Source organism: Salvia splendens, chromosome 1 (genome assembly GCF_004379255.2).
Source record: "Salvia splendens isolate huo1 chromosome 1, SspV2, whole genome shotgun sequence".
Taxonomy (NCBI): domain Eukaryota; kingdom Viridiplantae; phylum Streptophyta; class Magnoliopsida; order Lamiales; family Lamiaceae; genus Salvia; species Salvia splendens.
In genome coordinates this window covers 36,608,746-36,634,967 of record NC_056032.1, presented here as the reverse complement: position 1 = coordinate 36,634,967, position 26,222 = coordinate 36,608,746, and the positions used below count along the sequence as shown (strand labels likewise).

The window sequence follows — 26,222 nt, the reverse complement described above, 5'->3', positions numbered from 1 at the left end:
AGCTCCAACGGCTCTATCACTTAATCAAATCAGCAGCTTGACGTGAATGAGTTGCTCAAGAATGATAGTTTCCTTGCGCAAGAATGATAGTTTCCTTGCGCAAGAATGATAGTCCGCCAGTGTAAGAATGATAACTTGCGGCAGCAAGAATGATAACTTTGCTTATGCAAGAATGATACTTTGCATGATTTGCATGGACACACATCCACAAATCTCCACCTTGTCCTTGCAAAGCTCCATCAATATCTAGATTCCCTTCTCAATCCTTGTTACAAATCTCAACACTCCACAATTTCAACCAACTTCAAACAATGTTTGAATTTCGAAGTTGGCAGAGATTTTGTCAACATATCTGATGCATTTTCTTCGGTAGGAACTTTCACCACATTGATCTTTCCACTTTGAATCTCATCTCTGATGAAGTGTCTCCTCACATCTATATGCTTCGACCTCTCATGGAACATTTGGTGTTTGGCTAAACATATTGCTGAGTTACTGTCACAGTTAATCTTTACTGCTCCCAACTCCATTCCCAGATCTTGCATGATCCCTTGCAGCCATTTTCCCTCCTTTGCAGCCTCTGTTAATGCAATATACTCAGCCTCGGTTGTGGATAACGCAACCACAGACTGTAGATTCGATTTCCAGCTGACTGCTGTTCCAAATAAGGTGAATATGTAGCCACTTTGGGATTTTCTGTTGTCCAAGTTGGCTGCATAATCCGAATCACAAAATCCCTCAAGAACTTCATCCTTTTCAGACCAAGCTTCACTGCCAAACTTCAAACCAATCATTGCAGATCCTTTTAGGTACTTCAGAATCCATTTCAGAGCAGCCCAGTGCTCTCTACCCGGATCAGTCATGTACCTACTAGCCACACTTATAGCATGAGCTACATCCGGTCTTGTGCATATCATCAAATACATCACACTGCCCACTATATTCGCATAGGGTATCAGGCTCATTTCTCTCCTAGCATCCTCTGTTCTTGGCATTTGTTCTTTGCTAAGTCTGAAATGACCTGCCAGTGGAGTGGAAACAGGCTTTGCATCTTTCACTTGATACTTCTCCACCACCTTTCTGATGTAGTCAGCCTGGAACAACTTCAATTCCTTCTTCCTTCTGTTTCTGACAATATCCATACCCAGGATCCTATTGGCTTCTCCAAGATCCTTCATCTCAAACTTCTGCCTCAGCTCCTCTTTCACAGTTTGCAGCTCATTCTTGTTTGAACCTGCCAGTAGAATATCATCTACATACAGCAACAGGTAGGCAATTATCAGATCTCCCTTCTTCTTGATGTACACACAACTATCAAAGCTTGACCTTTCAAAATTCATCAACTCCATTTGCTCATGGAATTTCTTATTCCACTGCCTACTACTTTGCTTGAGGCCATATAAGCTCTTTTTCAGCAAGCACACTTTCTTTTCCTCTCCAGGCTTCTCAAAGCCTTTAGGCTGCACCATGTAGATTGTTTCTTCCAAATCTCCATGTAAAAAAGCTGTCTTCACATCAAGTTGATGCAGCTCCCAATCAAAATGAGCTGTCAAGGCCAACAAGATCCGAATAGATGTGTGTTTCACCACTGGAGAGAACACCTCAGTGTAGTCAATACCCTCCACTTGTGTGAACCCTCTAGCAACCAGCCTTGCCTTAAACCGTATGCTTTCAACTTCCCCCACCTCTACCTTCTTCTTAAATAGCCATTTGCGACTTATCAGCTTCTGAGTCCCTGGATCAGTTACCAAAATCCAAGTCCCATTTCTCAGCAAGGATTCTATTTCTTCTTCCATGGCTCTGACCCATTTCTGACTTTCTTTGCAACTTATGGCTTCCTCATAGGTTGAGGGTTCTGAAAACATGAGCACCTCAGCCACACAAAGAGCAAAGAAACTCATATCATAATCTGAAAATCTGCTAGGCAATCCTGCATTTCTTCTGGGATTTCTTCTAACTCTTTGACTTGCATCAGTTTGCTGTTCTGATGATTGTTGGCTATTAGTGTCCTGAGCTGGTTGATGGTTAGATGCTCCACCTTCTTCCTGGTTCTCTGTGATCTCAGAATCTTCATCACCATCTGATCTGTGGTATTCTTTGTCAAACTCGAAATTCTGCACTCCTGAGCTGCTGCTCTCACCATCAGATACTTCTTTCTTCTTCTTGAATGGCATCTCTTCTTCATTAAATGTCACATCTCTGCTCACAATGATATTTTGGCCTGCTCTATCCAAGTTCCATAATCTGTACCCCTTCACTCCATCTTGGTACCCCAGCATTACACATTTTCTTGCCCTCGGTTCCAGTTTATCTTGCTTGACATGTGCATAGGCACCACATCCAAACACCCTCAGAGTGGAGTAATCACCAAGGCTTCCATACCATCTCTGATCTGGAGTTTCATTTGATATTGCTGAGGAGGGGCATTTGTTAATCAGATTAGCTGCAGTAGACATAGCTTCTGCCCAGAATTTCTTTGGCATCCCAGAGTAGAACAACATGCATCTCACTCTTTCTAGCAATGTCCTATTCATTCTCTCTACCAATCCATTTTGCTGAGGGGTCCTAGGCACTGTCCTATGCCTTCTTATTCCCTTCATTTTACAGAAATCATCAAACTCAGCAGATAGAAATTCCATCCCATTGTCAGTCCGCAGATACTTCAAGACAGATCCTCTTTCATTCTCATATCTTGTATGCCATTCTTTGAATCTTTCAAATGCTTGAGACTTTTCTTTCAGAATATAAATCCACACTTTCCTAGAGTAATCATCTATGATGGAGATAAAATACTTACCTCCACCTATGGATTCTGTTGGAGATGGCCCCCATAGGTCACTGTGGGCATACACAAAAGGTCTTGTAGATGTGTGCTTTCCTCCAGTGAATGGCAACCTTTTGGCCTTCCCAAGCATACAGGACTCACACTTGCTCAACTTCTCTGTTGCACCCAGCTTCATAACCCCATGCTTAGCAAGTTCTCTGATGCCCTTCTCACCCACATGCCCCAACCTGGCATGCCAAAGATTCAAGTTCTCTGACTGAGCAGTATTGACAGAATCCACCACTGTCTCACCAACCAAGTAATATAGGCTGTTCTTTCTTTGAGCCTCCATCACAATTCTGGAGCCTTTAGTTACTCTAAGAACCCCATTACCAGAATCAAACCTGCACCCCTTTGATTCCAACATTCCAAGAGATATCAAATTTCTCTTAATTTGAGGTATAAATCTGACCTCTGTGAGAGTTTTCACACTCCCATCCTTCATTCTCAGTCTGATATTCCCAATGCCCTTGACATTACACATTTGATCATTCCCTAGTATCACTGATCCTTCCCAATCTGATAATTCTTGGAACCAAGACTTGTGGGAACAAATGTGAAAGGAGCAACCTGAATCCATGATCCAGCATTCTTCAATCTTGGCCCCTGAGTGGATATTCAAAGCCTCATTATCTTCAACATCCTGAGCCAGATCAGCGGTCTCTGCATTCCCAGCCCTTTCTTGCTCTTGTTTTTTCTTCCAAGCAAAACAATGTTTCTTTAAATGGCCGGGTTTTTTACAGTAGTGACAGCTCCTTTTCTCCTTCCACCCCCCACCTTCTTCCTTCTTCTGGAACTTCTTCTTGGAACCCTTCTTATTCTGATTGTTCTTCACATGCAGGCTCTCAGCCACTGGATCAGGTTGTTTAGCATCAGCCTTCTGCGATTCCTTCAGCTTCAATGCATAATGTATCTCTTCATATGTAACCTTGGCCTCTCTACCAAGAAGCACTGTATCCTTGAAGTGCTCATAACTCTTGGGCAGGGAATTGAGCAACATTAAAGCCTTATCTTCATCCTTAATCACCTCATCAATGTTTTCAAGATCATCTATGCATTTCCCAAACTCCTCAAGCTGTTCAGAAATGCTCTTTCCATCTGAAAACTTGAAAGCAAGAAGTTTCTGCTTCAAATGCAAACGATTTGCAAGAGACTTGGTCATATACAATGACTCAAGTTTTGTCCAAACGCCCGCAGCCGTCTCCTCTTTGGAAACTTCCCTCAGCACCCTATCTGTCAAGTTCAAGATCAGGGTGCTCTAAGCCTTATATTGCATATCTTGAAGCCTTCCTTTTTCTTTCTCATCGGCCTCAGGCTTTTCTTTAGCCTCGGTGCCATCCTTCAAGATATCCCATAGGCCTTGCTGCATCAAGATAGCCTTCATCTTCAACCTCCACAGCCCAAAGTCGTTTCTGCCGGTGAACTTCTCCACCTCAAACTTGGCCGTGGACATTTCTTCGAACAGACGGTGGACAATCGTCAAGATCGGCTTAGACACCAGAGCTTCTGGACCCTAACTCACCCAGAAAAACAATCAACAAGAAAACCTCTGGGATCTTCCCACAGACGGCGCCACTTGTTGGGTCGTGATACCGCCGATCTCACACGCGCACGAACGAAAGAATAAAGCACACAACGATGTAACGTGGTTCGGTGATAAACCACCTACGTCCACGGAGAAGATGACCGAAATCTTATTGATGAACAACTCTCAAATACAATGAACTCACACTCACAATTCAATCACTCCAAACTAATCGCAAGCTAGAGCAATAATCTCCTAATTGTGTATGTGTATTGTGTATTCTTTCTTCTATCTTTTCAACTGGAAACTATCGAGCTATATATGCGAAGAACAAGAAATAACCCATCAACTGATTTCACACAAAACAGTTATAACCGCTGATTCCCAACGGCTAGTTTCAGCTCACTAAACCGAGCTCCTTTCTTGATCTCTTCCTCGAGCTCCAACGGCTCTATCACTTAATCAAATCAGCAGCTTGACGTGAATGAGTTGCTCAAGAATGATAGTTTCCTTGCGCAAGAATGATAGTTTCCTTGCGCAAGAATGATAGTCCGCCAGTGTAAGAATGATAACTTGCGGCAGCAAGAATGATAACTTTGCTTATGCAAGAATGATACTTTGCATGATTTGCATGGACACACATCCACACAAATTTTGCCCAAATGTGCTCCATTAGATCATCTTGGAGTTGGGCGTGGGCGGTAGAGTCACATGTCCTTGCCCGAATAGACAACCGTTCTTGTATAGACGGATGCACTCCACTGCGAGGCGGACTACTTGCGGTAGAGCTTCCGGGGGCTTCAGGGTCGAACCAATTTCCCGCCTCTGGTCCTTCGTCTGGGACAATCATGTTGTGCAAGATTATGCACGTATACATGATGTCAACCATACTCTCCATGAACCACGTACGAGCCGGGGCTTTGATTATGTTGAAGCGCGCTTGGAGAACCCCGAACGCCTTCTCCACATCCTTGCGAGCAGCCTCCTGCTTCTGGCAAAAAAAGTCTGCTTTGCGTTCACTGTTGCACGTCTTCACGAAGGTTGGCCACTTCGGGTAGATGCCGTCGGCAAGATAGTACCCCATTTTATACCGCCGGTTGCTAGCGATGAAGTTGATGGCCGGCGCTTTACCATCCAAAACTTCGGCGAAGAGGTCGGATTGGTGGAACACGTTTATGTCGTTGTTCGATCCGGGGACCCCGAAGTACGCATGCCAGATCCATAGCCGGTAGTCGGCAACTGCCTCGAGTATAACGGTGGGGTGGGTGCCTTTGTGGCCGCTAGTGTACGACCCCCTCCACGCCACAGGGCAATTCTTCCATTTCCAGTGCATGCAATCGACGTTGCCAAGCATCCCGGGGAATCCGTGCACTTCTTCGTGAAGGTGGAGCAGAAACTGAAAATCTGTCGTGCTTGGCCTCCGGAGAAATTCATCGGTGAAGGCTGCTCGGACGCCTTTGCAGAATTGGATCAAGCACATTCTCCCAGTGCTTTCTCCAATGTGGAGGTATTCGTCGAACACATCCGCCGTTTGTCCAGTCACAAGTTGACGGATTGCTGCAGTACATTTCTGCAGCGTCGTGTGGCTGGGACGGCCGACGGCGTCGAACCTTTCTTGGAAGAATTCTTCCTGGGCTGCCAATGTATTTGCGATGTGGAGAAATAGCGGTTTCCGCATGCGGAAACGTCGACGGAAGTAGGTATCTCCCCAAACCGGGTTATCGCTGAAGTAGTCGCGGACTAACCTTGCGGCGGCTTCCTCCCGGTTACGATGGATGTAAGTCCAGGAGCGTCTTTGGGGCGGCGCGGCTTCCTCCGCCTCCCGACGTCGATCTTCTTCAAGTGATTCTTCTATTATTCGACGCATTTGCTCATATGGATCCATTAGATCGATTAACTTTGGGGGAAGAATAAAAGAGTCGATTTGAGATTAAAATTGGAGTTGAAAGAGAGATGATTTGAGAAGAATAGACGTGTGTTTGTGTGAAATGAGGATGAAATATGAGTATTTATAGAGTAAAAAAAAATTAAAAAGTAGGAAAACGGTCGAAAAACGATAATATTACCGTTTTTCGAATTTTAATTTTTTTTATTTATTAAATTAGATTTTTTTAAAATAAATGGTTTATTGCGTCAGCCTGACGAAACCCACTCGCGGGGCTGCGACTGGGCGTCACGCATGCGAGGCGGGTGTCTCGGCGGGCTGGGGACGCGACGGGACGCTGCAACGCGTCCCGCGCGCGTCTCGTCACAGAGGAACGGGCTTCGAGCCACCCGCATAACGCGTTGCGGGTGGCCTAACACCTCGAAATAGTACAATCTATAATAGAGAGTTTCAGATCACCCAAATATTGGTCTATTCTTGGAATTCGCCCATTATATTTGAGAGCTCTCCGGTTTCTAAATTGTCTTTCGTGTTAGATGTCAGTTTGTTAATTGTTACTACTACTACTACTATTATAAACAACAGTAAACAATGCTTTGGCGATCATTGTAGCAACTTCAACTGCCTGACTATTAAGCTCAAAAACTCTTTAAAACGATGCCTAAATTACTCGACTTACTTTATGGACATTTAAACTAGCTAGTAAGTAGTATATATAACAATTAGAAAGTTTCTTACATCACAACTGCGCTACTATGTGGCATCCCCATTTCGGAATGCCAACTTTAGAAGGAAAACAAAATTTGAATCAGAGAAAAATAGGGATAAATATCTCGAATAAAATGATCATAACGAGGTTGGCCATTTCTTCACCTTCTGTATCTCCGCTAGCACTTGACATGGAACCACTTGTTTTACAACAACGGAAGCTAGACTATAACTGGAGATGAATGGGTCAATTGCAATGGTTTTAATCGACCAAAGAATCCATATCATTGGCTGTCAATCCGCCTCAACAGATGTATAGCTGGGGAAAAGACGTAGCAGCCTATTCAGTGTTTCAGGTAAGAACTTCCTTGCAAATAGAAAACACGGGCGTTCGACTCCATTCCATAAGCACTGTGTAAGCTTGACTTGTCTCTGAGTTCACAAGGAAAAGTAACATAGTTTTTAGTATTTAAGCTCAACAAAATAATAGACATGCATTAAACTAACCTTTTTGTCACTTGTTACGTGCAAACTTTCTGAAATAGACTGCATAAAAGTTGAGAAGTTTAGTGTCTAGATAGTTCAGGCAACTAGTTTACAGCAATATCTTATCCAAGGAATATTTTCAAGAAGAATACAGATAAAAGTTACTATATCAATATAATTCATGTAGCTTTGGAAGAACGTAGCCATACTGTGATATTTCTCAAAAGCTCCATGGTAACATCCCGTGATTTGTATGACTTTGGGTGCCACTTCATTTCTGACCAATCAACATGTGTTACTGACCAATTGGCTATTCCAGCCGGATCAAGCATCTGAAAATGCAAACTAGAATTATATACAAAGAGAATGGATGGAATAGTGCATCCTAAGTTCCTAACCAACCGAAAGGAGAAAAACATGACAATCTCACATGGAAGAATGTTGGCAAATAGTGTTCATCTGAGTAGCAGTTGCGTCCTCCTTCCATGCCTGGCTGTTCAATCAAAAGAAAGGATTTAGCACTAGCACTACGGTACAATGTGATGTGGGATCTCATATTGATCAATATGCCACAAAAAATTGAATAAAGAGAAGTAATTTCTAGCTAGCAAGAAAAATGAATCCCTAAGTAGCACATGCCAAGTGGTAAATTATGTCCTGAAGCCTATAAAGTAAAACATGCAATACAACATTTATACACTGGATGTACACCCTCCTGCACGCACACAGGGAGGCATAACTATCAATGAAGCACGAAACAAGGGCTTGCTTGCATTCTGATGTTCACTGTTCCTATAGTATCAGACAGATATCAGTAAGTGATTGGAATAGGAAAGCTGACAAGCTGCTGAGATCAACTAAACACCTATGCAGGTAATCTGGATTCTGGGTTTATTTTGTGGTATATTGGAAGTTCATTAAGTTTATTTCACAATTCAGCAAAGAAATGAACTACTCCTACTTCACAGCAGAATAACCATCACCATATTCACATCACGATATAGTGCTTCGTAAAAAATGTAGTCTTTATGTATTAACATTAGATCATGCATGAATTATAAAACTTTGAATCAGTAAGAATTCAGTAATAACAATCATCTACTATGTTAAAGTAACTGCCAGTATTGTGTACTAGGAGTACAATATAACCACAGAAAAAAATGTATATGGCATAATCAAAAGTAGAACGTGACAAATGAAATAAAGACTATAGTACACATATCGAGCATATTTCTTGTCCTCTAGGCTCTAACTCATCTTCATTCCTATGCATACACATGCATAGATAGCATCCACACATTGAGGCAATATTCAATGTGCTAATTACTTTATTTATGGTAATTAAACCTGTATTCCTACCTTTTACATGGACAAAAATAAATAATTTAAGGAAGAGGCATTTCTAGCAACAGACAGAACACATAAGTTTAGTTCATCTTGTTCAGGTGGATTGAAGCATTATTCATAAAATAAACTTTAATGACCTTGCAGTGCTCCCTGAATTTTCTGAAGTAGAGACTGTCAGCCATGATTACAATAGCATGCTGCCGCTTCATTGTGAACCACTGCATGTTGATATACAGCATGTTATGGCATGAATTAGAATGACAAAAAAGTGAACAGGACAGGTATTGATTTTATTAAAAATGCCTCTTGTCACAGAGCTATAAGAGAAATGTTAAAAATCATCATACAACATAGAGAGCCTTGAAGGTCCAATGTACATTTTTAAATGCCCAGATGAATTTCAAAGACATTATATATACTTGAACAATATAAAATCTGAATACTTATTAGTTATTAGGGGTAGAGCGGACAGCTCCTATTTACCAAACCTTTAATATTTGAGAATAATTTCAAATCAGTACTTTTCCCAAATAATCACATGATGAAACACACCTGGGATCCTTTGCGAAAGTCTTTCTTCTCTACTTCAGGTAACATATAGTTGATATATCGGCCACTTCCATGAGGACCAGGATCCTCAAAGCTGCAGAAATAGTATCGTATTTACTTCTGATTTGTATTCACAAGCAAAAGTCAGATTTACTTAAAGGGCTTTGATTACTAGTATTCAACTGTTCATTGATATCCCAAGGGGAATTAATAGTGAAATTTGACAGTCTTCATTTATTTTATGATAAATACTTGCAATGGGGATACTGTAGTGGTTTCCATCGCCTACTAAGTGGAGTATATTTTTGTACATGACTTAGTTTTGGATGTTATGCTCAATATGATGCAAATCTTAAAAAGCAAAGTAGTCAATTTAACTAATTTTGGTCTCAGTTTATCCAACCTAGATACAAAAAGCTTGCGGCCAAGTATTACATAAACCTGAACTAATGGTAATACATGGCTCAAAATAAGCAAAGGAAAAGGATGAAATGAAAAAGTCAGACTTACCAATCTACGAAGCTAACATTTGTCTGCATGAGATAGTCATACACAAAATCAAAACTACGAAGTGGTATGCAGCTGCATTAATTAAAAATGCCTGATTAGTATTTGAGCCATTCCATGAGATCACATAATAGAGAAAATGTGAAGAAACTTGTCAGAAATAATATTTAAGTATTTTACAGCTACCTATCAGAAAGCAGTACGAAATGTTGGTTGTCTGAATCTTTGAGAGCATTGGCTAGAAGCCGTCTTTCAGCATCAACCATTGAAATTTTCCCCCACTCTACCTGAAATTATGACATTAACACGAATCAAATCTAATGGAAATTTTAGTCCACCAGTGGTAGAAGGGTTTCCAATTTTGACCTGGACAAACCAGCTATAACACATAAGAATTAGGTACTGCTATGGGGGAAAATCTTGGCTGTACTTTAAGTAAAATCATGCCGACTGTTTAAGCATATAAGAACTTAATCTATCATGTCTTACTGAAAAAACATTTTGGTAAAAAAAAGAATGCCATCAACATATAGTAAAACGCAGTATACATAATGGTTCAGTCGGACATGCAAGATAGTGTTCAGTGCATACTTTGGCCAAAATCTTAGGAAACAATAATACTCTTAACTGTGCAGTGTTACCACTCACCACTAATTCATAGATCTAATGATATTCGCATATAGTGATACATACGTTTTTAAGAAGCACAGGAAGCTCAACAAAATACAACAGTTTGAATTACAATAGCACACAAGTAATAACATTATTTTTGTCAACTGTGAAATTATACTGACCAAGATGGGTAAAGAAATTGAGAACAGACCGTGTCACTACGAATTTCCCGATTGATAAAATAATGGCTAAAATGAACGGGTCTATCCTTGGATGCATGAACGTACACAGAAAATCTTCCTTCATTACCCTGCCATAAAACAGGAATTTTTGAGAAAAAGATGTTGCCAAACTGAAAAACATAAAAAAGAATGTCATATAATTTTAAGTACTAAGTCTATACTAACTAAAATTTATATAAAAGGAGTCTTCATTTACACCCTTCTCACCTCAGCATACTCTTTTGGCTGGAAGAGTTGGTTCACATATGGGTGATGAGCTAGTTGGTGATACTTTAGATTCCTTTATCATACCTTTAGAGTTGGTTCACAAATGGGCCTCTCCTTTCAATGTGTATGATCATATATACTAAACTTGTTATTCATTTAGATCAATCACAATTATATATACTTGAAATCAAATGGAATTTTTTTCAAACGTCCTTTTAAACAGAGAAATCAGAAACTACATAGAAAGACTCTAAGTCCATGAAAAGACAGTTTCAATCTCTTCAGAAAACAAAAAATTTATCGAAATAGTAGTAATTTAAATTGGTGTGTGATCAGTAAACAGAAGTTGAATTACCTGGAAAAATTTGTCCCATAACTTTTCAAACGGTAAAGCACCAGGTGTCAAAAATAAGAAGGCAATTTTGGGATTGAGGGATATAATGGGAGGCCTACTAAGGATATCTTTAATTACAACTCGAGAAGCAACTTCATCATCAGTTAGTTCTTTGGTAAGTGCAGGAGGATTCCAATTTTCCCATGCCTCGCAGCCATCATATGAGAACACATAACATGCTGCGAAATTCTGAGGATAAACATATGAAAAAATCAAGAACAAGCTGACCAATGAGACCAATACAATGATCCATGTTGGCTTCTTTGAATGGCTGCGGTGGTGAGCCATAAGCAACATAGGTGAATCCATACGTCAGCCCTGAGTTGATTTCATCTAGAAATGATGCATTGTATATCAATTCTAAAAAATACTCGATCTTGTTCCACAGCTCGCCTCAGATACGAAATGCACCAAAGTAACATTACAAAACCGCCTAAAGCGGACCCTGAAACAAGAGTCTGTATATTAGGAGAAGAAGCGCATAACCAAAGTTCAAGTGCAGAAGGGTCACTAATTCAAACTATAAGGATATAAGCGCGTCAATGTTATGATCAAAATGGTGATTTGGCATAGTATTGAAAATTGAAAATAGGATAATCATGCTGCAAAACATGAAACGGAATCGCAACGAATTGAAGATTCAAATTCCTAAACTATCTAATATGATTAAGAAAACAAATTTATTGGGCCACGCGAAATCCAAAAGGCAAGACCGAATCTGAATCCACGACCTATGGATAGAGAGAAACTATGGAGAAAACACTTAAAAATAACATGAATCATGCAGTCGCAAAAAAAAAAAAAAAAAAAAAAAAAAAGAGCAATTTACCTGAAGAAGAAGAAGAAGAGGGGAGATACGCATAGAATTAAAATTTGGAAAGAAGACAAAGATATATTGTGTGTATATGTGAGACATCGAGCTAGTATTTGAGGGGGAGACGAGATAGGTTGACGCCCCAGGCAGGCTTTGTCACAATATAATTAGGTTGAATAGATGCGTAGGTAGGGGACGGGTGGAAATTCCAAGCTTAGGGACAAAAGGTGATTCGCTCACCCCAGGCGCCCCCATAACCCGGCCCGACATCGCTATGGAGGGGTTCAAACACGGTACCTCAGCGGCCTTGTCTTGTGTGTGCGTTCGTTCAAGTTGAAGAATAAACGACGTTCCGTTCCCCCATCGAACTGATTGTCACTCACTGCCTTTTCTTATTATCACTCCATATATTTTACCCAATTTCGTGGACCAAAATAGCATGCCTAACTCAATTGGCCTATCAATTGCACTAGACTTGACACAGTAAATAGAAATGATTTTTTGACATAATGGCATGCCTAATGTAGGCGTGCCGGACCGCACTTGGGTCTCGTCCTGCTCGTTGGATGGAGCCATTTCACGGCTTAGGCGCGCCTCGTTCCGTAGTTGCAGCCTGGGTCCGTGCTCCGTTGTGGCCCGGCTCAGCATTGGAGGGCCTCCGGGCCGGACCCGAACCCTCTAATTGTTTTTTTTTTGTTTGGCTTATTTTATATCTCATTTTTTCAACATTCTTCCACTAATTTCTCACTTATATCATCTAAATTATTTCAATATATGTTGTTCTAGGACTTGTAATTTTTATTTTGTAGGACTTGTAATTTTTATTTCTATGATTTGTAATTTTCAGTTTCCAGGGTTTATAATTTTTTTTCGACTGAACAATGATTTTTCTGTGTTTTAATTGTTCAACGTTTTCTATTTTACGAATAAAATATGTTGTAGTTGTAAATAGTGCAATTTAATAGTTGCAACTACGGAACGAGGCGCGCCTAAGCCGTGAAACTGAACCTGCAGGATTAGAGGAATTGTGGCCTGCCACAGAAATTTAGGGGAATGGTGACGTGTCGGGGACTTTGGGGCCTAAATCCGAACCGGGGTTGTGGATGCTCTAATGGGGCTTAAATAGTATTCCCGATGTCTCACTTTCCTTTTTAATTTGTCCCACTAAACATGTCACATTTCCATTTTTAGAAAAATTCTTTCTCACAATAATATAAGTATATATTTTCTCTTTCAACCTAACACACAAAATCTCCTAAAATCATGTGCCGTCCTATAAGTGTGATATCTTTTGTGGGATGGAAGGAGTAGTAATTTTATATTATACTTTATTTTTAGTTAAATTTATATTATGTATATATACTTTATCACCACTAAATTTTGTATTAAATACAACTATTTATGGATAGCTCTAAATTAAGCGTACATAATTATTTTGGCATCAAAGGACCCAAAAATTTATGATGAACATTTTTTGATCGTTCCCCTTCTTATTGCATTTATTTAAATACTTATCTTTAAAATTTTAAAGGGCTGTAATTTATTAATTTTATATATTTGATGACATTTCACCACTCAAATAAATACTGATATTTATTAGCAAACAAAAAATGATGAATTTCTTATAAAACTAGTCTGTATAATTTTTAATTTGAATAATTTAATATAAAAATAATTAATTATATGAAGTATTAAAAAATTGTTATCTAATTTTAATAAAATGCAGTAAATAGTAAGGTTTATAACATATTTCAAAAAGAATTACTTTATTTACAATTTTCAATATCGATAAACTTATTCATTTTTCCACTTTTAAATTTTAATCCACAAGATTCTTTATACTCAATTCAATATATCATGCAACAAATAGTACAGTATGATATAATGAACTGAGCTAAAAACTCTAATATTTTATAAAAAAGAGAAAATACTAATTATATAATTTTAAAATATTAAATAGATTAGTTATGAATATGTGCTAATTGTTTTGATCGATGCTTGATTGTAATGTTCCAAAATTTAAAATAAATTAAAATATCTGATTATAAGGAAATAAAATCAATGCCACAAACTCACATCTCAATCAGTATAATAATATATCAAATTTAATTTGTTGCATGTTATAATTAATGAACAAATAATTCTAATATTTTTATAAAGAAAAAGAGAAAACATTAACTACGGAGTATATATTTTTAAAAATAAAACTAATACCGCAAACTCAATCAATATTATTATGATAAATTAATACTAATTGAGTTTATAATTTTAATTTTAGAAATTTCATAATTTTGATTTGAATTCAAGTTTAAGAATTTCATAATTTTGCATTTCATTCTTTCTTTCCAAAATATTAATTTTTGTAATATTCTAATTTTGGAATGTTACGACGAACGTCTATAAAAAAAATAATCACATGTTCTTAACTCATCTATTTAATACGCATATTAAAACTGCACAGTTAATATCTGCTCTTTTTTATGAAATATTAGTTTTAGCTTAATTAACTAGCATACATTAAATTAAAATTTGGCATATAATATGTGGGGAGCACTTGTCACGACCGCACTTCCTAAGGATAGAAAGTACGGTGGGTCGCAACTAATGGGGGAATTAAGAAGTGGGGAAGAAAGGGGAAACAATCAAGGGGTACGACATGTAAATCAAAAGATGAAACTTTATTACCAAATTATAGTTTGGAATCACGAAGCAACAAGATTCGTAGGGAAATAGTCCAACAGATTAAAGAAAAACATAAGAGTTTTAAAACATGGCATAGCGGAAGCATTTGAGAGTTAGCTACTACTATGTATGAAGACACAATAGCAACCAGAACATTTATTGAATGCGGTCTTTGTCCAAATGCTCAACATCCTTCGTCCTCGTCAACGCTCAACCAACCTGCACATAGGGAAAACACATGCAGGGACTGAGTACTTGATGCACTCAGTGAACTCATGCCCAAAATACATTTTACCAATAAAGTTATGTCAAGCCATTGTTGAGTGAAACTCGGGTTTTACTTTAAAATGCCGAGAAACACTAAAATCATTTCCATAAAAAAAGTGTCTGCGCAGACAAATATCATCATCATCCTCCATCAAGTACCATATCTGAACCATCATGTGAAACAAGAATGTGGCCACAAACTCGATCACTAGACCGGTCGACCCAAAGGACGGCTCACAATCCCCATCAGTGCACTAGCCTAAGTAGGGCTTAGACCCTAGTTAGACCCGAATTCGTTAACCATCAAAGTCTAGTAGAACATTATTCTAGTAGACAATCAGATAGGCAATTCAAAACATAAAATACGGCATGACATAACATTTAAACCACCCTTATCTCACCATATACATATCATTGCAAATAAAGGAGTTTAAGTAATAAAGCCCACCTCAAAAGCTTAGTAATTTCCTTAACAAGCTTCTCGATCCGACTTTAACAAGCGTGCGAACAACCTTTTTTGAGAAAATTAAAGTACACATCAATCTCAAGAAAGAAAACATTTAGAATGCATGCACTCTAATTAAAGTCTTTTATCTCGTTTCTCGATTTTCGTGCATTTTCGATTATTCGGCGGCCGCCCAAGGCGTCGCGGGCGACGCCGGTCGGACGCTTTCACCAATACTTCCTTCGTTGGCTCCTCGTATTTCCACCACGATGTCGGAATAAATTCTCAAAAATTATACAAGCGCATAACTAAATTATCACAATTATTTCCCTTCACAATTATATTTATTTCGTACTTCGAATTATTCCGAGAATTTCATTAATTTAAAAACTCTCAATTAACATTAGCCCTCAACCATATTTATTTAGAAGAATGCCCAAAATTTGTAAATAAATTAAATGGCCCAAGCCATTAAACAAATGAACAAAAATATACTCCCAGGCCTTCTTCTTCTTCAATTGAACCAGCAATGTCTCTCTCTCTCTCTCTTTCTCTCTCGCAGCTTTCTTCCTCACATCTCATCTCTGTCTCTCGATTTCTCTCACGAATTGGACCAAAAAAGGTATCTCTCGTCGACCTCCGCTGCTGTTCGCGCGTCGCCATTCAGCTGTGGTCCGAAACGAGTAGCCGCTGACCGGAGATGCGTCGTTGTCCGGTTCTATGCCGCCGGGTACGCCCCTGCCGTCGCCGTTCAATCAGCCGAGCAGCCCGCCGTCATCGCTCGGCGTCGCCGCTCCGACAGCCCCGATTTACCCCGAGAATTCCCGATTTAAATTTCGCAGATAAGTTCTTAATTTTTCATTTAGATTATCCGAATTATTGATTTGCTTCGGTTACTGATTTCATGAGATGCACAGTATGGAATTGGATTTGGGTGGGGAAAGTGTATATATTCAATTGACAGATTGTGAATGAAACAAGAACGAAACGACTTCTCTCTTGAATTTGGTTTTCTCGGTTTTCTTGAATTGGCAGGTCCGTTTCTTAGTTTGTATGAGATTGTTAAGAGCCTCCTGCTCCTAACGGTGAATTCCGTCCGAATTCACAACTATAACCCCACAATTCCGGCGCCCTCGTTTAAGGGTCGACGGACAAACGATAGGGCTGGCGCGGAGGAGTCTCCGTCGGCAGCGTTGAGAGTTTAAATCCGTTGATTAATCCGGCGCCCAAGTCTTGGGTCGGCGGTGATCTCCGGAGATAGAGCTGGGTGCAAGAATGAATCTTGTCGGCAGCGATAGATAATTTCGGATGCTTGATACTCCACAAGTGGGCAAACGATAATGATTTTATTAATTGATTGAATGAATAAAAAAGATAACAGTCTATCCTATTTATAATGCTCTTGACTTAATGAACAAGAAAACAAAGATATAGAAAAAGATATGTTAAATCCATATAATATCTAAACTAAATAATAATTATAGAGGTTCGTATCAACTCCCCCACGGTTAAAATCCACCTTGTCCTCAAGGTGGGAACCACGAAGCAAAAAGGAGAGTTGAAAGCAGAAGCTTCGGCGAGGCAACTCCTCCTGGATCAAACACACATCGAACAGATGAACGTCTCTCTTCTTCACTTCCATAAAAAATCAACAAAGGAGACCCAACTTTGTCGGAAAAATTCCTTGCCAAATCGAAAAGCTTGTCCATGGCTCCCAGAATGCCCAAGCATGACATGTCATTACTCGGAGGGATCAACCTTGCATCTTTGTCGAGCGATCTTGATCGATGATTCATACTTGGAACATCACCGACATTCAAATCCACATAAACACAAGCAATTACGGGCAAATCGGTGTAAGCACCATCTCCTTTCTTGCCCCAACAATTTCCAACAACATTTTTGGATGACACTTGAACAACATTGAGTGAGGCGATTATCTTCTTCACTTCACCAATAGAACCATCCTCCTCTTTATCTTCTAGCAATGTCTCCTCCTTTTCACCAATCTTCTCATCATATACCCCAACAAGCACTTGCGGTGGCTCACTGTCGTTCTTGACAATCCCTTTGTTCTTGAGGAACTCTCCAGGGGACTCGTTGTTTTGAACATGAAGAGGAGCGCCATCATTGTGAACATCGGTAATGTCATGGGGAACATCATCACCGAATACTATCGTGGGAGTATTATCAGTTTTCTCTTCGGCTAAATTCTCATCTTGAATGTTCTCCTCAAACTCATCCCCATCATCCGCATAACAGAGAATGCGTTGTTTACACACATGTCCCATCACCCATTTCTCGGGACAGTACCAGCAAAGACCCAACCTGGACCGTTCTGACTTCTCCGCTTGAGAGACCCGTATTAGTGGCAGGCGTGGCTGCTCTAGAGTTTGACTGGTCACACGCGCGGGCTGACTGTACAGGTCTCGCGTTGGCTTTTCAGTGGAGTAGCGGGGCTGGTGGGAGGCGGGTTGGACTCGCGCTCTCACCTCCTCCCGAGGGCGAGGTCGGTCCCAGCACGTCTCCGAGCGTCGGGGCCGGTCAACGGTCGGGTAGCCGCGGTCCTGCTGTTGAGCCGGTGGGTCCCAACACGTTAGGCGGTGCCACTGCGTTGCGGTTGACGGGTAGCGGTCAAACCCTAATTGGGTCTGATGATCTCCGCGATCAGATAGGTGGCCACCCCTCTCGGCGTAGCCACCGCGGTGTCGGGGCCAGGCGTCTTGCGCGCGATCGCGGTACCCGATGGACTGGTATCTCGGTCGTGGGCGACGATCAGGTGGATCCAAGTGGTGTGAGACGTAGGGTGATTCTGGATCAGGTCACGACGGCGGACGGAGTACTTCCACCCGGCTGCTCGGAGGGTCCCAACTGGTTACACAGCGAGGTTGGGCTGGCTGGTAGGGACGGAATGGCTGTGTGGCCTGAGGGAAGTCGTATTGACGACGGCGATAGCCGGCGTAGTCGTATGACATATTGACGGACTGAGAGGCGTGGCTGTGGTGGATGATGAACGTCTGACTTCAACGCGGCACGGGGGAATCCTTCCCGTCGGGCGTTGCAGAAGTAGTGTTGTCCTGTGGCTAGAGCTTGGCGGACAGGCGGGACTCAACAACCAAAGCAGTTGCTGTGCACGGAATGTTTTCCGTCGGGCAGCGGTGTAGCTTCGGTTCGAGATGGTGGGAGGGTCAGCTCTCAATGAAAGCACCAGTTGTTAAGAGCCTTCTGCTCCTAACGGTGAATTCCGTCCGAATTCACAACTATAACACCACAATTCCGGCGCCCTCGTTTAAGGGTCGGCGGACAAACGATAGGGCTGGGGCGGAGGAGTCTCCGTCGGCAGCGTTGAGAGTTTAAATCCGTTGATTAATCCGGCGCCCAAGTCTTGGGTCGGCGGTGATCTCCGGAGATAGAGCTGGGCGCAAGAATGAATCTTGTCGGCAGCGATAGATAATTTCGGATGCTTGATACTCCACAAGTGGGCAAACGATAATGATTTTATTAATTGATTGAATGAATAAAAAAGATAACAGTCTATCCTATTTATAATGCTACTGACTTAATGAACAAGAAAACAAAGATATAGAAAAAGATATGCTAAATCCCTATAATATCTAAACTAAATAATAATAGTAGAGGTTAGTATCAGAGATTGAAACAAAAGCACCAGTTTCTTCTACTCTCTCACTCTCTCCTGATTTTGCTTGGAATTGCAAATGTATATGTTGTGAGGTGTTAGAGAATGAGAGAAGTGAAGAATCTTGATGTATTTAACTTGTGTGACCTTTGATTTTAGAATTGAAGATGGAAGATGGAAGGGGGAAGATCATGGTAGCTTGGGAGTCCACCTGTGGCCGTTCCATTTCTTGAGAGAGCAAAGGATTGAGCTTGCAAAAAGAAAGTCTATGAAGAAATTGGGCTCAATAGTTTGGCTCAAGTGGGTTAAAGAAGAAGAAAAATTTGGATGGCCCAACACTCCTAAAATTTTATAAGGACATTTGTACTTTGATTTATATTTACTTGGATAGGCCCAAGTTCCTATGTTTATTTATTTTTGTTCATTTCCTTTCGTTTAGACAAATTATTATGTGTCTCGTAGTAACTTGGTGTTATTCCAAGTACTATAAAATCCATCTCAACCATCTCACTCAATCATGCTAAGTATAGCAACATCAATGTCATTACTTCAACAAGACTTTCAAACACGTCTCCTAGCAAATTCCATTATTTACATAAAAGAGACGTCTCACTTCAAACCAAGCACATACATACTATACTCAATTACTAAAAAAAACGAGAAGCATAGCATGATAACAAAATTTCACTTTAACTAATTCACGACATAAATTACTTAGTACTTAAAAAGTACGGGCGTTACAGCACTAATGTCCTTTCACCCTTAGAGTCACAATATCATTCCAATCACATGCTGCCACGTGACAGATATAAGCAACATAATAACGATATTAAGTAACAAAAGATGGCACAAAAGAATTACCTCAGATTGAATAAAAGACCGTTTATGTTGCATTAAATACAATTTATTTTTCATTTTAGTCTATAATTCAAAATAAATTGCATTTAATGCAACATAAACAACCCTTTATGCAATCCGCTCATCTAAGTCATCCATTAAGTTTGTTGTTTAATAACGTTGTTTTGTTGCTTATATATGCCACATAGCAGCATATAGTTGGAAGGATGTTGTGATTCTAATTTGAGTTATTTTTTAAGTACACCTTATAATATGCTGATTCTAATTGAGTTTATAATTTCGATATTAGTTCTATAGTTATTAAAATTTCAATGTCTTTAAATTCTTAAAATTTGAACACTTGTATAAAATTGAAGAATAAGATAGTAAGAAAATATCAATACAAAAATTGATTTCAATACAAAATCCAAACCAAATCTTGACCATGAGTTTTGACAGTCTAATGGTCAATAATTAAATAAAAACACGGAGGGTCATTATAAAGCAATTTTAGGCCATGTTATAAAAATCGGGTTTGAGGTCATGTTAAGGTCATTTTATGTCATCCTTGCTGTAATGACGTAAACATAAGCTTACGATGACCTAAAAATGACATCTGTATGATTGGTTCTGCATTTTTTATTAAGAATAGTTTTACGTAGATCAAAACCCGACGAGAGTATATACTTTTAAGAAATGTACTAAAAAATGTGAAGAAAAAAATGAAAGAGAGAAAATGGAAAATAAAACTATTATTTCACATTTTTATAAATATTTTAATGATATAAATTTGTGACTAGATGATGTTGGAGACATAACTTAAATTTACCATATCTAATTGGATTTTTCTTCACATTAAATCCTCAAAACTAGAACTATCCATATTTGCATGCTACCAAATCTCTACATAAGGATATATTAGTCAAACTAAAAATTATAGTTATGGAAAAAAACGTAAGAGTATTATGGCATGAGACATTATATCTCTAAATCACTATCCATAAATAAATTACTTTATGTTCCATTCTATAAAAATATATGCATTTGAAACGACACAAGAATTAGTACACAATTAGTAAAGTAAAAGAGATAAGAAGAAGGGTAGTTAAGGTAGTGTTGATGGATAGTGGGACCCACATTATTATTAGTGTTTAATGAGTTTTTATTGTGGATCATAGTGGTATAAGTTGTAAATAAATTAATGTATATGGGTAATGAGTTTGGGGGAACTTTCCAAAAATGAAAATGACCATATTTTTATGGGACATACGAAAATGAAAAAATACACATATATTTATGGAATGGAGGGAGTATGTTTTTTCCACCAATCGGAATCTAATTTATATACTATAATTGGTCAAAAAAAGGTCGGATCGTGATTCTATTACATTTCTTAAAATTCGTATCGGATCAAAGTGAGATACATATTGAGGGACGGAGGGGGTATAATTAGTCAATAAAGATCGGATCATGATATATCCTTCCCTCCACTCATCATCATGTTCCAAACTTCAGATGAACTGTAAGATAAGCCAGTCATGTTATGTACTCCCTCCGTCCCACTGAAGATGACTCACTTTCCTTTTTGACTTATCCTAACTAAGATGACTCATTACTAAAAATAGAAATACTTTTATCTCTACTTTATTGCCTCGCTCTTACTTTACTCTCTCCATTCAACAAATAAAATTAAGCTACATAAAATCACATGCCACACAAAGAAAGGGTCATCTTCCTTGGGACTGAGGGAGTATATAAAGAAGAGGTATTGAAAAGTAATACTCCCTCCGTCCCGCACTACTCGCACCTTTCCTTTTGGGCACGAAGATTAAGGAATGAGTGATAGACAAAGTCAACAATTACGGCTGTAGGTATAAATTGTTACTAAAAATGGAAAGAGTGCAAATAACTTGGGACGCCCAGAAAGGAAATAAGTGCAAGTAGTGCGGGACGGAGGGAGTACTAATTTTTAACATTTCTAGTAACATTGTGTTTATAATGGTAAGTATTCATACACTGTTTTTATTTATCAAAATATGCATATTTTTCATAATCCAAGAATCTTAATAAGTTGGTTAGTAGTAATTGACATCTAGCAATGTTAGGATTATTATTGCACCTAATCGCGTTTTGAAAGAGTTCGACTTGAGAATATCCTAAAGATGTGTCCTAAAAAAGGCGTTATTAATTAGGAAACTATTCAGTTAAAATTTATTCGCCGGATGATAAATAATATATTTCTAAACAATATCATCAAAGACAGATGTGGAAAATGAATCTCGTAAGATCCGACACAGTTAAGAATTAGCAATAAATAAAATATTTAAATATTAAAACAATATTACTATAATTTAAGTCCACAAGAATCCAACATTAAGAAAAACGAAAGATTCCAAAATCATGTTCAAGATTAATTAATGTCTTCCGTCTCATTAAAAATGAAACAGTATATAGACTTAATATTTATACATATATAAAAGGTGAGTTTTGAAGAAAATAATAAAAATGTCATTATAATATTTTTAAAGATATACTCATATAAGATTATAAATTGAAATAATTGATTACATATAAAAAATTTAGAGAAGTGATTTTTTTTATAAAAACTCAATGTAAAAATAATATTCAAAGTATGTCTTTTAAGTTCGGCAAAGGGAAATCCTAAACTTATGGAAGATAAAACTAGAAGGAAAATAAGCAAAAAATGAAAACCTAATTTGGTAGAAGGAAAACAATTACTCATAATATTTTTCCTTTTACTAATTCTATTAACTAGGAAATAAATAAAACCTAAAATATAATTTACTTAGCCTCCAAATCTTATATTCTATAATTGCATCATATAATAATTGGGAAGTGAATAGTTTTGGAGGAGATGAAATGAAAAGTTTTTTGTAAACAATGCAAAATGAAGCTATGGTTTGTGATTTTTAGAATTCGTTTATTGATTCGTATAGTAGTAGTAGTAGTAAATTAGTAGAGTAATAATTAATAAATAATCACCATTCATAGCTATGATCATCAGTTTCATCAAAACTGTCGTATATAGTATATAACTCTGTCAGCAACAACGTAACTCTCCATACACAATTATCACCCCATTTTAATTATTTTTTTCTTCTTATTCATTAAATAATTTATTTATTTTTGATAAAAGACGTGTATCCAGCATGATATAAAATCTTATTTGTCTAATTCACTGGCCAAAGTATGGAATGGTGTGTAACAAACAGAAATGAATGGACGAGCTGCAGAAGAGCCTCCGCCTCACAAATGAGCTTAGGTGTTACACCAGTTAAATTAAAACACAATTAATAGAAGTTTCATAATTTACTTAGCTTGCCAAATTGGGATAATTTAAAGGATAAGAAATGTGTCCACTAAGATGTAGAGACTAATGGCGTGTCAAATTCAGATGAAAGTGGTATAGTAATAATTATTACTAGTAATAAATAAAGGCTGCTGTCAAAATGGATTAATGGGCTATGGGCCTAAGTTTTAATTTGTAATCAATGCGTCTTGGAGTCCAAGCACAACGACAGAAGCTAAACATGAGAAAATAATTAAATTAAATTATTACTCGTAAATTGGGATTAAATGAACAATTAATACTGCCAGATTGTAATATTTTATTCAGACTTGAATTAAATTGATGTTTAATTTGATTTAATGAGAATTAGGCCAAATAGGTCTGGTCCAATCCAATCTTAGTGTATCCCTAATCAGACCCAATATAACTCTATATAAAGGAGAGTATGAGACTAGACATGAGACGAAAACCCAATCTAGACAAAAGTTTTAGAAATCTTAATGGAGGAGATTTCGAAATTCTATCCTTTTATTTTCACAAAATAAATTCTTCAACTCATTCTTCATGTAGTTGAAAATTTTGGCTCTTTACTAGTTTAGTACTTGATTTATTCAATATGTTTTGCCCAAAAACCAAATAAGGAGTTTAGGAAACAAATCAGAAGATTTATGGCATTGTACAACAAATCACGAAGAGATGTATCAAGCCATCAAAGATTCTCATTAAAATCAACTGGTATGACTCTGACCAGTAGATATCATGTTTTCTAATTTATTTTATTATGTGATTCAAATGTGTTTCTAGCATGCAACTTGTTTTGTGCACGGTTTAGTCATAAGATCACTTGAATATATTCACATATTGTGAATTAATTTAATTTGTCCGTTGCACCCCAACATGCTCTCTATTCTTCTTATCTATTGAACAATTATGATTTTGTTCTATGCATCGTGCTCGCCAAAATTTCTCATGTCTATCTCAATATTATTTGTCATAGTTGCTCAAACATTGTAATCGAACATGTAAGAGATTTTTAATCCAAACATCTCACCACAAATGCACAAACTAAGAAATTGAAAGATGATGGCATTGGATATTGGAAATCACATCGAAATTATCTGTTAATTCTGTACTAGTAATTGATAACCATATCCTCATTAATTACAATTACAATACATAGTAGTGGGTGATGTAATGAAATTAAAAGATGAAGGTGAGATGTAATAAGTGTAGCGATATATAAGTAATGAAATAGTAGTAGTTGAATGTTGTTGTGGAAGGCCACAATTGACATGAGAGGAGAATCCGTTGAAGGTTAGGAAACATATATACTCCAGTACACTAATTCCCCTTACTTAACCAAATCCTAACAATATCCTAATCACCTCAACTTCCCCAGTTGTTTTTTAATCACTCTCTCACTACTTACTATAAACAGCATCCACTCCCCTCCCACATTAATGAAGGCAGCATCAAAATGACTGGCGGAGCAGATTCCCTCCATCAAACCCCGGAGCTCCTCGGCGAGAAGCCGCTTAACATGACCCGGCGGCCTCGGGGGAGGCCCGCGGGGTCCAAGAACAAGCCGAAGCCCCCCATCATCATCACCCGGGACAGCGCCAACGCGCTCAAGGCCCACGCCATGGAGCTCGTCTCCGGCTGCGACATCGCCGAGAATCTAATCGGCTTCGCGCGCCGAAAGCAGCGCGGCGTCTGCGTCCTCAGCGCTACGGGCTTCGTCACCAACATCACCCTGCGCCAGCCCTCCTCCTCGGGCTCCATCGTCACGCTCCACGGCCGCTTCGAGATCCTCTCGCTACTCGGCTCCGTGCTGCCCCCGCCCGCCCCCGCCGGTGCGGCCGGGCTGGCCGTGTACCTTGCCGGGGCGCAGGGGCAGGTTGTCGGGGGGAGCGTGGTCGGCGCGCTCATTGCATCGGGCCCTGTTGTCATCATGGCGGCCACGTTCATGAATGCTACTTTTGATCGGCTGCCGTTGGACGACGGCGAGGAGGTGGTGGCGGGCGGTGGCCAGCATTATCAGAATAACAGACAGCAGCGCCACCACGTGGATGATGTGTATGGGATTCCGCAGAATCTGCTCACTAATGGAGCTTTGCCTTCCGACGGATATGGGTGGGGACAGGGACAGGGACAGGGACAGGGTCGGGCCGGGTCGAAACCGTGATTGGATTTCTTGATTTAAGGATGTGATGTTTATTTTCTGTATGTGGTGGTGATGTTGTACTTGTATGCTATAACTTCATTCTTCATTTCTATTACTATTAATTGCATCTCTTTTGTTTTCTACTGTTTCTTGATTCCTTCATTTTTGTCATAATTAAATTAACTTATGATTCCAATTCCGTCGCTTTTAATTCGTTGTGTCCTTTGCTATCTTGATTATTTTTACAGATGGGTTGTAATTTGGAACTTGGTGGATACCGAAGGTAAAGCCAAAAGTGTGTGTGATTTTCATAGGAATAACTATCGGAAAATTTTCTCTTTTTTGGGTCTACTGTCTTCGTGTATGATTCAAACCTCTACAAATTACTAATAATATCATCGAAATTTACTTATATATGGGCGCAGAAAAAATATTACTCTCTCCGTCCACCAATAAGTGTCTCATTTTGCCATTTTTGTCCGTCCACCATTAAATTCTCTCCATCCACCAATAAGTGTCTCATTTTGTCATTTTCGTCCGTCCACCATTAAATGTGTCATTTACTTTTGTTACTACTTTTGGTAATGAATCACACGTTCCACTAAATTTTCATCACTCACATTTCAATATAAAACTAATATTTAATCCACCTTTCACTAACATTTTCAATTCATTTTCTACTACATTTCTAAAAACTTATGTCCGTTCAAAATTAGCCTTGTATTGATGGACGGAGGAAGTAAATACTAGTACTCCCTTCGTCCCAGCCCAAGTGAGACG

General features: G+C 38.8%; 2 protein-coding genes across 2 annotated transcripts; one reads left to right on the top strand and one right to left on the bottom strand.

The window, feature by feature from the left end:
* Window positions 1–6,930: 6,930 nt before the first annotated feature.
* LOC121748818 (glycosyltransferase BC10-like) lies at window positions 6,931–12,275 on the bottom strand. The gene is made up of 11 exons (XM_042143349.1): window positions 12,116–12,275; window positions 11,248–11,731; window positions 10,655–10,753; window positions 10,018–10,118; window positions 9,835–9,906; window positions 9,328–9,418; window positions 8,913–8,993; window positions 7,859–7,921; window positions 7,638–7,760; window positions 7,450–7,488; window positions 6,931–7,374 (listed from the first exon to the last, which is right to left on the bottom strand). The coding sequence occupies exons 2-11, from the start codon at window positions 11,593–11,595 to the stop codon at window positions 7,237–7,239; spliced, it is 1,155 nt and encodes a 384-aa protein (XP_041999283.1). The 5' UTR covers window positions 11,596–11,731; window positions 12,116–12,275; the 3' UTR covers window positions 6,931–7,236.
* An 11,497-nt stretch (window positions 12,276–23,772) lies between these two features.
* Window positions 23,773–25,585, top strand: LOC121799425 (AT-hook motif nuclear-localized protein 16-like). The gene is made up of 2 exons (XM_042198787.1): window positions 23,773–24,013; window positions 24,717–25,585. Exon 2 carries the CDS (start codon window positions 24,756–24,758, stop codon window positions 25,461–25,463), a length of 708 nt encoding a protein of 235 aa, XP_042054721.1. The 5' UTR covers window positions 23,773–24,013; window positions 24,717–24,755; the 3' UTR covers window positions 25,464–25,585.
* Window positions 25,586–26,222: the final 637 nt, after the last annotated feature.